Here is a 12830-nt window from a genome sequence, read left to right on the forward strand (position 1 = left end):
AAAGTCGGCTTTCAAGACCAGTCTCCTAAGATACCCTTCTTTTGTTGAAGACTTAATGAAATCATCACTTGACTTTTGTTTCAATGGTTAAGATTGACATCCTAAGGATGTTAGGTGAGGAATATTCTGGCCTCTAGAGGCACAGTTCATTTTGTATACATTTTGTTTTATACAGTCATCTCTTCCTGCACATAGGCTGTTTTTATATAATTTCCCTGCACAGAATAATTTGGATTTCAACTTCAACATCTGGTGGAAAGACATCCATTTCCATCCACTGTCTATTTGCTCTTGAAACAGCAAAATCGTTCACAATAAGATGTTGTTAAAAACCCCGAAGGAAGCTTCCATCCTGGGTGACTTTTAAGAAGGTGTTAACTCACTGCATAGCTTTGTATATCTGCACCACCAGGGCAGTAAATTTACTTTGTTTCACTTAAATGCTTGCTGTTTTTAATCATGATAGAAAAGCTAGCAGTATAAGCCAACAGTTTTAACACAATTGAAATATTTCCATTCAAAAACAAGTCTGTGAAACTTTGATTACCTGAAAATGCTTCTCATAATCTCAAATTTGCCAAGACATCTCTGTGGATCACATGGTTGTAATAGGGAGTCAAGTTATTCTGATTGGCTATATGTCAATAATGTTCAAATAAAGCAGGCCAAAGTCAGCATGGTTTTCTTAAGGGGAAATCTTGCCTGACAAATTTGATGGAATTCTTTCAGGGATAGACAAAAGAGAGCCAGTGGACTATGCTACTTTGATTTTCAGAAGGCCTTGGAAGAAGTGCCAGGCATGCGGTTGTTTAACAAGATTAAAGCCCTGTATTACAGGAAAGATACTAATATGGTTCATCGATTGGCTGGCAGGCAGGAGGCGAAGAGTGGGAATAAAGTGGGCAATTTTTGGTTGGCTGCTGGTAGCTACTGGTGTTCTTCAGAGGTCGGTTTTGGGGCTGATTCTTTTCACATTATGCAGTATGTCACCAATTTAAATGATGGAATTGATGGCTCTGGGCCAAGTTTGCGGATGATACGAAGATAGGTGGAAAAGCAGGTTGTGTTGAGGAAGCAGAGAGTCTGCTGAAGGACTTAGATAGTTTGGGAGAATGGGCAAGGAAGTGGCAGATGGAATACAGTTTAGGGAAGTGTATGTTCATGCACTTCGCTAGAAGAAATTTGTGAAGGCGAAGACAATTTTCTAAACAGGGAAAACATTCAAAAATCAGAGATGCAAAAGAATTTGGAAATCCTTGTGCAGGGTGCCCTTAAGGATGAGTTGGTGGTAAGAAAGACAAATGCAATGTTAGCATTTATTTTGAGAGGACTAAAATAAAGAGCAAGGATGTAATGCTAAGGCTTTATAAGACACTGGTCAGACCACACTTGTGGAGTATTGTGAGCAGTTTTGGCTCTTTATTTAAGAAAAAAGATGTGCTGGCATTAGACAGGGTACAGAGCAGGTTCATGAGAATGATTCCAGCAACGAAAGGGTTAACATGTGAGGAGAGTTTGATGGCTCTGAGTCTGTACTCATTGACGTTTAGAAGAATGAGGGGTGATTGCAATGCAACCTATTGAATATTGAAATGCCTAGACAGAGTGAATGTGGAAAATATGATCCCCATCATGGGTGTCTCTAGAACCAAAGGCCACAGCTTCAGAATAGACGGATGTCCATTCAGAACAGAGATGGGGAGGAATTTCTTTAGCCAGAGGATGGTGAGTATGTGGAATTCTTTGCCATGGACTGCTGCAGGTGTCAAGTCATTGAGTATATTTAAAGCAGAATTTGATAGGTTCTTGATTGGTCGGGGCACTAACGGTTACAGGGAAAAGGTAGGAGAATGCACTTGAGAGGGATATTAAATCAGCTATGATGGAATGGTAGAGCAGACCTGTTGGCCTGAATGGCCTAATTCTGCTCGTATATCATGTCTTATAATTTGAATAACTTTCTACTATCTGCATTCTAACACGGACACAGAGACTGCTTTGTATTGACGTACCTTGTTTTAATAAGATTTGAAAGATTGGTTGAGAAATCAGTTTACTTTGTCATATTATAACTAGTACAAGTTTCTGCCTTTTCAGTGATGTTACAAGGATCTCTTTGTTGGCAAAGACTTTTCAATACAGAGTTAATAATACTGTGGAAATGTCTACTGGTAGTAATAACTGAAGTATTTACCTACAAAAAGCAAAAGATTTGTGGTGTGTGTCTGTGTGTGTGTGTGTGTCTGTGTGTGTGTGTTTATAAGCTCTTATCTAAAAACACAATCTAAAAGTAATGTAAACTTTTAAATAATCTAATAAAAAATACAAAGGCTAACATAAAACAGATGTGCAATTTTCTGTAAAACCTAGAAAATAAGATTCACAAGTTGTATTAAAAATCATTGAAAGTTTCTGTTGTTGTTTTGGAAAATTATTAAGACTTTTCATGTGAAGCAGATCCAAGGCAGCATGTCGAATCCACTGTTCAATGAAGGGCTTGAAAGCAACTGTGACATTCAGTGCATAGCTTCTCTCCTAGTCAATCTTCCACATTATCCTCCATAGAGCCAGTCATCTCTCATCTTCCCAGATCCCTTTGAGGACTTCTCACGTTCTGAAGTGCAAAATTCATTACGTTGTACTGATTCTGCTCAATTCTTGTCTAATGGCTAAAAAAACATGAACACTGTCGTTAATGAGAAAGTTGAAGCCTTGCTAAAGCCAGAGCCAAGATTAAAATACCTTATTTAAAATAGAACGCAAAAGAAGCTAATGTTCCCGTTTCCTTGGTCACAGAAAGAATTACAAGCGTATTTTTGTTTAAATATATTTCCAAATGCTTATGTTCAATAAAGAAAACATTAGATGTTTCATTATGTGTTGCTTGTACTTAACACATCAGTTGCTTGAAACTGATGCAATAACAATTGTGGCAAAGATAGCTTTGGAATTTTGAAAAGATAGGAGGTCCATTTCTCAAGTATTCCATTAAGGGACAACAGGAAACATTGGAGTATTTTGTTTGAAAAAAAGAGATGAGTCTTGTAATTGCCTTCCCAAACTGTACTTAATTCAGAAACTAATTATTTAAGGAAAAAGCCTAAAGCTGCAGAAGCTAAAAATCTACTGAAAGAAAAGCCAAGTTAATAGTCTTGTTTCTTCTTTTCATCAGAACAGGGTTCTCTAGAGTACTTCCAGCTCTTCCTTTTTTTGTTTCAATTATGTGGACCTTGTTGAGGACAGCCAGCAATCTACTATCAACAACTAGAATTTTAGTTGTGTTGAAAATGATAAAATTTCTGATCAGGTGTAATGAAATCTGGAGCATGGTGTAAGCTGCAACTGCAATTAAACACATTTACAAATATAAGCAAGAATTGGAACCTATTATTACATGTTTGATGGCAGCTTTTAATTATGGCCAGTAACAAACACAATGCTTACCATCTATAATCTCTTCTTTCACCTTATGCAACTCCTTTACCACTTCTTCCAGTATTTCCTGTGGGTTTAAGTTATAAAAATGCAAGCTGATTTACAAAATGTCCTGGAAAAGTTTCATTCTTTGCATTTAATAGATACGATGGAAAAGAATGAAATCATATACCACTACACTTGATTAAAAAATAAATATTTTGTGGAAAACACGTAATGCATTTTAGCCTTTTCAGCTGTATGTTACATACCTGCTTCAATCGATCAAAATCTAAGGCATCTGTGGCCACATCGTTAGAGGTTACATTTCCAGGTTTCAGTCTACAGGGTAGGGAAATACGTAAAACAGAGAAATTAGGTGTGGATTTCCATGCTAGTTACATTTAAGTTGTGCAAGTCGGTGCAGCAGCAAGGGGCATTAGGTCAGCATTCTCACAGAAAAGCCAAGGCAGTTTTATCTACAATTTTTAAACTATTATTTGGATTTCAGAACATTGTCATATAGTTAGATTTCCTCTATCATGGTTATATGCATAAATCTCCGGGACACTGTTGCATTCATTGTATAAAATCCATCATGCAAAGAAGTGTAAATGCAAAATCTATTGAAATGCTCTGTTCAAAAGCCAAAGAGTGGAAAGTTATAATTAAATGCTTCATTGGAACGAATCCCTTTCGATCAAAATGCTCAATGAATATGCTCAGAACGGAACACATTAATGAATTCCATTACCAAATGAAAGTTAGAAAGGAGTTGGAGCTGGGGAGTATCAGAACTCCAAAATTCTTTGCTTTCATACCACAAATGTTGGAAAATATTGTTACTTCTAATCATTGGAAATGTGTATTTAACTACTTAAGTGGGTACTAGCTTACTAATTAAAGTTTTTCTTTTGCTTTTTTTGGTGATCATCATGGGTTTTAAAAGAGTTTTCAGTCCTAGGGACATTTCAGGGTAAAGTTGACTTTCTTCACATTTTTTATACATTTTCATCCTCATATTTATAATAGTATCTAGGTGTGCTGCTTTTATTTCCTACACTCAACTCCTACAGCACTCCTGGTGGGAGGATACATTTACAATATAGCAAATTGCCACATACAGCTTCATTATAGATTCAGACATAAAAATATTATAAGATAAAAACAAAATGTTTTAATTTAAACCCAGGACTGATAACATCTGGTCTCTGACCCCCATTTCACCTGAGCTATACTTGCTCTTTGTCCCTTAATGATAAACTTGTATAAAATTAATTACACATTTTGGAGTTGGACAATGATGCCATCCCTTGCTGAAACAAAATACAGTAGAAGTTAACATTTCTTCAAGTCAATGATTTTATAACCACTAGGAGGCAGTACGGCTTGATCCTGGTAATGTCATCTTTCTCTAGCTAAATCCCTCACACCTGCTTGTCAGCTTCCGAGATCCAATCGAAACTAGACCTTTGTGTGTTTGTAGTAATGAGAGAGATTATGTTCTCCAGTTGCAAAGGCACACCAGTGTAATAATATCACTGCATTGCTTCAGTGTCAGGGACAGGTTAGAGTCTGTACAGAGACCAAGCATAGATTGCCCTGCTGGTTGCATCAACTGTGAGTGATCTATAGCTACATTTTATTAGTGTACATAGCAGGGTTCACAAAACCAACAGGTCATTGGAATATAAAAACATAAGAATGTAAAAAAAAGCTATTTGACCCATTATTCCCGCTTTGCCATTCATCAAGAGATGATCTAATGATGAACTCTCTAACTCTTTATTCCCTTAATATCAAAAAAAATCAGTCTATAGATTATATTGAACTACTGAGCCTTCACTGTTATTTTGGATAAGAGAAGTTCAAAGATTTAATGCACTTTGGATTACGATATTTTCTCACTGTTACCATCAGGTAGGAGGTACAGAAGCCTGAAGGCACACACTCAGTGATTCAGGAACAGCTTCTTCCCCTCTGCCATCTGATTCTTAAATGGACTTTGAATCTCTGGACACTCATTCAGGTGCCTTGCCATTCGGCGTGGGTGATCATGTCTCTCTATCCATCATGGTCGCTGACCCTCCGAATTGTAGTTGTTGCCTCTCCTGTTTCTGTGTCTCTGGACACTACCTCACTTTTTAAAATATATAGTATTTCTGTTTTTTGCATGATTTTTATTCTATTCAATAAGCGTACACTGTTATTTATTTATATATTATTTCATTTTGTGTTTTATTTTCTATATTATTTATTGCACTGAACTGCTGCTGCTAAGTTAACAAATTTCATGTCACATGCCGGTGATAATAAACCTGATTCTGATATTTCTTATCCCTGTCCTGAACAGCTGATTGTTTATATGAGACTGAATACTGGCCATGGACTCCCTAGGCAGGTCAAACTTAACTTTGCATCTGTCCTGTTAAACTCTGTAAGAAAATTGCATATTTCAATTAAAACACCTCTCTTTCTTCTAAACTCAAGTAAATATAGTTTGGTTAATCACCCTTCATATGACAAATCTGTAATCTAAATGAACTTCTACTGCACAAGAGCAAGTACATGCTTCCTTCCCTGCATATCTGCATTTTAACTTTCAGTGATTCATACACAGAAACATCCATGTATCCTGAATATCAACACCTTTAGATCTCCCACCACCTAATAACCTGCCTCTCTCTGTTAAAATGATCTTCAGATGCAACATCACATGAGATGGTTAACTTTGATCAGCAAATTAGCAGGGAGGTTGATAAATTTGTGCAGGATTTATGGAAACGACAACAGGAATGTCTTTGACTTTAAGGTTTTCTACACTGTCAACATTTCATAAATACTCAATTGGTATTGTTAATAGTCCTTGGAATATTACTCAAGATGGTGTCCAACGCTTCTTAACCAGAGCAAGTAAGTGCACAGATAAACTGATTAAGAGTAATGTGCTCTCAAATGAAAGCTACACTTGCTGAGGAGAGATGGCATGCCTGATTTATAAGCTGAGTAAAGGACTGTATGAAGTTACAGTTGGATTATTTAAATTTTGGTTCCTTGTACTTCCAAACCTCCTCCAGCTATTTGCAATATGGTCTGGAGCTTTGCTAATGATTTTTTATATAATTTGGTGAATACAAACATTTTTGAATATATATGAACCAGGGCACCATTTTCAGGAAGGATGCACACATGAAATAGCACATTACGTACATCTGCATTGACAGGGAAGCGCAAGTTGAAGCAAGCTGTTAAATAATGCAATAGGTGCTATACATTGTTTGTAGATATTCAGCTTGCAGTTGGCAAGGAGATGCGCATCCACAAATGGACAAGCTGAGAAAGGTGTGAAATTGTTGCTTTCATTTGTACCTAGAGGATGAAAGATGAGACTGCACAATATTCTTAGCTTCAGAACTCTTCATCATTAATGCACTTCTAAAACAATGAAATGGAATTAGAAAAAGATTGAATGCAATATTCTTCTGACATCATTATTTCAGAAATATATACCCAGAAACTGGACACATTTTACCTGTCCTTTCATGCATAAGTCATACAAAAAACTAAATTTTCATGTTTTGAAGTGTGTGTACTGATTTTCAACATGACGTTCCACCCATGGAAAATCGGACGAGGCATTCCCAGGCATCAATCATCCTCTATTTTCTGCACATGACACCATCAATTTGTGCAGCCTGCATTCCATATGCCATTCCTGTTATTAATTATTTAATAACAGAAATTAGACTGGAAGTCAAGACATACTTAACTCTGAACTGAACACAGCTGAAAACCATGAACTGAACACAATATAAAGTGGCCCCACTTTAAAAAAAAGCTCTCCATTGTAATTTTTATTTAGTAAACTGTAAATGTTGCCTGGCCTCTGTATAAATGTAACCTTCTGTAGTTCACATCCATGGAAAAAGGTACAGTTCATGGTTCAGGCTGAGACCCTTCAGCAGGACTGTAGAAAAAAAGTTGAGGAGTAGATTTAAAGGGTAGAGGAGGGGAGAGAAAAACACAAGGTGATAGGTGGAATTGGAATGGAGAGGGATGAAGTAAAGAGCTGGGAGGTCGATTGGTGAAAGAGATACAGGGCTGGAGAAGGGGAAGTCTGACAGGAGAGGATGGAAAGCCATGGAAGAAAGAAAAGGAGGGGAGGACCGCCATAGGGAGGCAATGGGCAGGCAAGGAGATGAGGTGAGAGAGGGGAAAGGGAATGGGAATGGTGGGGGGGGGGGAACATTACCAAAAGTTCAAGAAATTGGTGTTCATGCCATCAGATTAGAGGGCATTCAGATGAAATATAAGGTGTTGTTCCTCCAACCTGAGTGTGGCCTCATCACAACAGTAGAGGAGGCCATGGATTGACATATCGGAATGGGAATGGGGAGTGGAATTAAAATGGGTGGCCATTGAGAGATCCCACTTCTTCTGGTGGATAGAGCATAGGTGTTTGGTGAAAGGGTCCCCCAATCTACGTTGGGGTTCTTACCGATATATAGGAGGCTACACCGGGAGCACTGGACACAATATATGACCCCAACAGGCTCAGAGGTGAAGTGTCGCCTCACCTGGAAGGACTATTTGGAGCACTGAATGGTAGTGAGGGAAGTGGCCACCCATTTTAATTCCACTTTCCATTCCAATATGTCAAGCCATGGCCTCCTCTACTGTTGCAATGAGGCCACACTCAGGTCGGAGGAACAATACTTTATATTCCATCTGGGTAGCCTCCAATCTGATGGTATGAACATCAACTTCTTGAACTTCTGGTAATAACCCCTCCCCCACTCCCCATTCCCTTTCCCCTCTCTCATCTCATCTCCTTGCCTGCCCATCACCTCCCTCTGGTGTTCCTTCCCTCCTTTTCTTTATTCCATGGCCTTCTGTCCTCTCCTGTCAGAATTTGCCTTCTCCAACCCTGTATCTCTTTCACCAATCAACTTCCCTGCTCTTTACTTCATCCTCCCCCTCACAGTTTCACCTTGTGTTTCTCTCCCCCTCACCCATCTTTTATTTCTACTCCTCATCTTTTTCTCTCCAGTCCTGCTGAAGGGTCTTGGCCAGAAACGGCGACTTACTTTTTCCCATAGATGCTTCCTGACCTGCTGAGTTCCTCCAGCATTTTGTGTGTATTGCTTGGATTTCCAGCATTTGCAGATTTACTTTTGTTTCTGTAGTTCACAGGCATTTTGATCTGTGGATGGCAAGTGCTTGGAGCCACTTTTGGCTATGATGTGCCATCGTACCTGCTCTTTTAGGTAGGGAGTATCACCCTGGAAGTCCCATGTGCCACTATCCTCTCTCATTTTTCTGGAGAGATCTCTTTAAAGGAGCTGTTCCTGTCCCTTAGGTCAGTGCATGACAGGACGGCTGCCTGTTGAGTAAGTTACTGCTGTTTCACTGCTTTTAAAGTGAACCAACATGTGATAATGATTGCTGAAAGCAAGACTCCCCAATTTCATAATATTATTGTGATTCCTGTTCCAGCATCAGCACCACACATGCCTTTCAGTTAGCTTTCTTAAAAGGCCTAAAGTCCAATTTCTAGATAATAATGTTCCTGAACCTAAAAAAGCATTTACAGTATAAACAACCAAAACGTGGAGGATCTATACCACTGCATGCCTTGCATTTTTAGAGAGAATGGTGCCATGACCTCTCAAGTACAAGAATGCACTTCACCTGATGTAAATACTTGTGCTCTGTTTTCAAAGCATCTAATACTGGGACTTAATAGAAAACACACAGCCAGTAACTTAAATTACTTCATTGCAATAACAGTGAGTAAAAACAGGCATATTTCACTAAAATTAGATATGATAGAATTTGAAATATGGGAGTATTTTTTAATAAATCAATAGCATAGGCTTTTTCATGAGTCCAAACTTAATTCACAAAACTACCTATTGATTCCATTTGCACAAATAATTTGTACGTAGACATTTTCTGGAAACAAGGTTCCCTTTGGCTGCAGATAATGGCGATTTCTTGGACATATTTTGTAGTCCACTTGGTCTAAATGCAGACTGCAGCCACACGTGAACTTTTACACTTGCAGTGGTTTAGTCCTACAAAACTCAGCACAGTGATACACTGCACACGTAATGTTGGTACTGTGCTAAATAAGGGCAGAAAGCCACAGCACAATGTTACCGCACTTAGTCTCAAAGGCAACAACTGTAGCTCCACCTTGTCAGCAGTATATAGTAACAGTTTGAAAGTTCTCAAACCAGGGGCTTTAGTTGTTCTTTTTTCCTCTGGGACCAAATCTATCCCTGATCTGTGGTGAAAATTGCTGAAATACTGCAATCTAATTCGTCATTCAGTTACTTCCATCTTCTTTCGAAAGCTGATGGACAATACCAATCAATCAAGAACAAAGCTGTGAGTTGCAGTGTTGAACTATGAATCTGTCCTTCCATAAAGACAAGATCTCGTTCCAAATCACAGGGAATCTTAGGCTTCAAAAAAGTTATAAATTAGACTATCAGGGTTAAGACTAGTTATCGTTACTTAATTGTTGTCTAGTAATGGCTATAACTGAAATGGAGTCACTGTTTTGTCCTCTTCTTCCTTTTAACTCAAAATAATAGGTGTTTTCCAAAGAATTTTTCCAGCTTTTTAAAGTATGGCATTACGATCAAGGTAAGGAATAAAGGTGCTTTAGAAATTGTTCATAGACCCATTAGATACAGGATCAGAATGAGGCCATCTGGCCCATTGACTGCTCCACCATTTCAACATGGCTAATCCAATTTTCCTCTCAGCCCCAATCTTCTGCTTTCTCCACGTATCCCTTCATTCCCTGATCAATCAAGAATCTATCAACCTCTGTCCTAAATATACATAAAGACTTGGCTTCCACAGCTGCTTGTGGCAAAGACTTCTGCAGATTCACCACTCTCTGGCTAAAGAAATTCATCCTCACCTCCATTATAAAAGTACACTCCTCTATTCTGAAGCTGTGTCCTCTGGTCTTAGACTCTCCCACCACAGAAAACATCCTCTCCACACTCTATCAAGGCCTTTCACCACTTGATAGGTTTCAATGAGGTCACCCCTCAACCTTCTGAATTCCAGTGAATACAGGCCCAGAGCCATCAAACGCTCTTCCTATGAGAAGCCGTTCAAACCTGGAATAATTTTTGTGAACCTCCTTTGAAGGCTCTCCAGTTTCAGCGCATCCTTTCTAAGGGGACCAAAAATGTTCATAATAGTCCCAGTGAGGCCTCACCAGTGCTTTATAAAGTCTCAACATTACATCCTTGCTTTTATATTCTAGTCCTCTTGAAATGAATGCTAACATTGCATTTGCCTTCCTCACCACAGACTCGACCTGCAAACTAACCTTTAGGGAATCCTGCACATGCACTCCCGAGTCATTTTGTGCCTCAGTTTTTTTGTATTTTCTCTCCATTTAGAAAATATTCAACTCTTTCATTTCTTCTACCAAAATGCATGACCATACACTTCCTGACACTGTATTCCATCTGCCACTTCTTTGCCTATTCTCCTAATCTGTCCAAGTCCTTCTGTAGCCTCTTTACTTCCTTAAAACTACCTTTTCCTCCACCTATTTTCATGTCATCTGCAAACTTTGCAACAAAGCCATCAATTGCATCACCTAAGTTATTAACATATAACATAAAAAGAATCGGTCTCAACACAGTCCCTTGTGTCACTGTCAGCCTACTAGAAAAGACTAGTAGACTATTGTGTACAGTTCTGGTCACCAAATTATAGGAAAGATATCAATAAGTTAGAGAGAGTGCAGAGACGATTTACTAGGATGTTACCTGGGTTTCAGCACTTAAGTTACAGAGAAAGGTTGAACAAGTTAGGTCTCTATTCATTGGAGCGTAGAAGGTTGAGGGGGGATTTGATCGAGGTATTTAAAATGTTGAGAGGGATAGATAGAGTTGACGTGAATAGGCTGTTTCCATTGAGAGTAGGGGAGATTCAAACGAGAGGACATGATTTGAGAGTTAGGGGGCAAAAGTTTAAGGGAAACACGAGGGGGTATTTCTTTACTCAGAGAGTGATAGCTGTGTGGAATGAGCTTCCTGTAGAAGTAGTAGAGGCCAGTTCAGTTGTGTCATTTAAGGTAAAATTGGATAGGTATATGGACAGGAAAGGAGTGGAGGGTTATGGGCTGAGTGCAGGTAGGTGGGACTAGGTGAGATTAAGAGTTCGGCACGGACTAGGAGGGCCGGAATGGCCCGTTTCCGTGCTGTGATTGTTATATATTATATGATTGACTCCCTTTATTCCCAATTCCCACTCTTTGACTCCTGCCAGTCAGTCACTGCTTTAACCAAGCTAGAATCATTCCCGTAATACCCCAGGTAGCTTGTTAAGCAGCCTCATGTGTGGCACCTTGTCAATGCCCTTCTGAAAATCCAAGTACACAACATCACCCGATTCTCCTTTGTCTATCCTTCTTGTTATTTCTTCAAAAAATTCCAACAGATTTGTCAGGCAAGATTTTCCCTTGAGAAAACCATGCTGGTTACGGCCTATTTTATCATGTGCCTCCAAGTACCCTGAGACCTCATTCTTAGTAATCGACTCCAACATCTGCCCAACCACTGTGGTCAGACCAACTGGCCTGTAGTTTTCTTTCTTCTGCCTCTCTTCTTTCTTGAAGAGTGGAGTGACATTTGCAATTTTCCAGTCTTCTGAAATCATTCCAGAATGTAGTGATTCTTGAAGGATCATTATGAATGCCTCACAATCTCTTCAACCACCTCCTTCAGAACCCTGGGGAGTACACCATCTAGTCCAGATGATTTATCTACCTTCAAACCTTTCAATTTCTCATCTCCCTAATAATGGATGTAAAATACTTATTGAATTCGTTCGTCATTTCCTTGTCTTCCATTACTACCTCTCCAGTATAATTTTCCAGCGGTCCAATATCCACTCTCATTTCTCTTTTACACTTTATATATCTGAAGAAACTTCTGGTATCCTCTTTAATATTATTAGCTAGCTTACTTTTGTGTTCCATCTTTACATTCTTAATGACTTTTTTAGTTGCTTTCTGTTGGTATTTAAAAGCTTCCCAATCCTCTAACTTCCCATTAATTTTCACTCTATTGTATGCTCTCTCTTTGGCTTTTATGTTGGCATTGGCTTCTCTTGTTCCACGGGTGTGTCATCTTGCCTTTAGAATACTTCTTCCTCTTTGGAACGTATAAATCTTGTGCCTTCTGAATTGCTTCCAGAAATTCCAGTCATTGCTGCTCTGCCATTATAACTGCCAGTGTTCTTTTCCAATTAATTCTAGCCATCTCCTATCTCATGTCTCTGTAATTCCCTTTACTCCAAGAGGGCACGACTTCAGGATTGAAGGACCTCCTTTTAGAACTGAGATGCGGAGCAATTACTTTAGTCAGAGGGTGGTA

General features: G+C 38.9%; 1 protein-coding gene across 8 annotated transcripts in view; it reads right to left on the bottom strand.

The window, feature by feature from the left end:
* Positions 1–1997: 1997 nt before the first annotated feature.
* LOC140724911 (ena/VASP-like protein) overlaps positions 1998–12830 on the bottom strand; it is a 249431-nt gene continuing 238598 nt past the window's right edge. For 5 of the 8 annotated variants that reach the window (XM_073039682.1, XM_073039688.1, XM_073039680.1 and 2 more), the window contains 4 exons: positions 6784–6849; positions 3687–3756; positions 3445–3502; positions 1998–2614 (listed from right to left, as the gene is read on the bottom strand). In XM_073039682.1, the coding sequence (XP_072895783.1) occupies positions 2553–2614; positions 3445–3502; positions 3687–3756; positions 6784–6849 (256 nt within the window). In that variant the 3' untranslated portion in view covers positions 1998–2552. Of the gene's footprint in view, positions 2670–3444; positions 3503–3686; positions 3757–6783; positions 6850–12830 lie in introns of all 8 variants that reach the window. The other 3 variants (XM_073039683.1, XM_073039685.1, XM_073039686.1) reach the window with 3 other exon arrangements.

This window comes from Hemitrygon akajei, chromosome 3, assembly GCF_048418815.1.
Source record: "Hemitrygon akajei chromosome 3, sHemAka1.3, whole genome shotgun sequence".
NCBI classification, from domain to species: Eukaryota; Metazoa; Chordata; class Chondrichthyes; order Myliobatiformes; family Dasyatidae; genus Hemitrygon; species Hemitrygon akajei.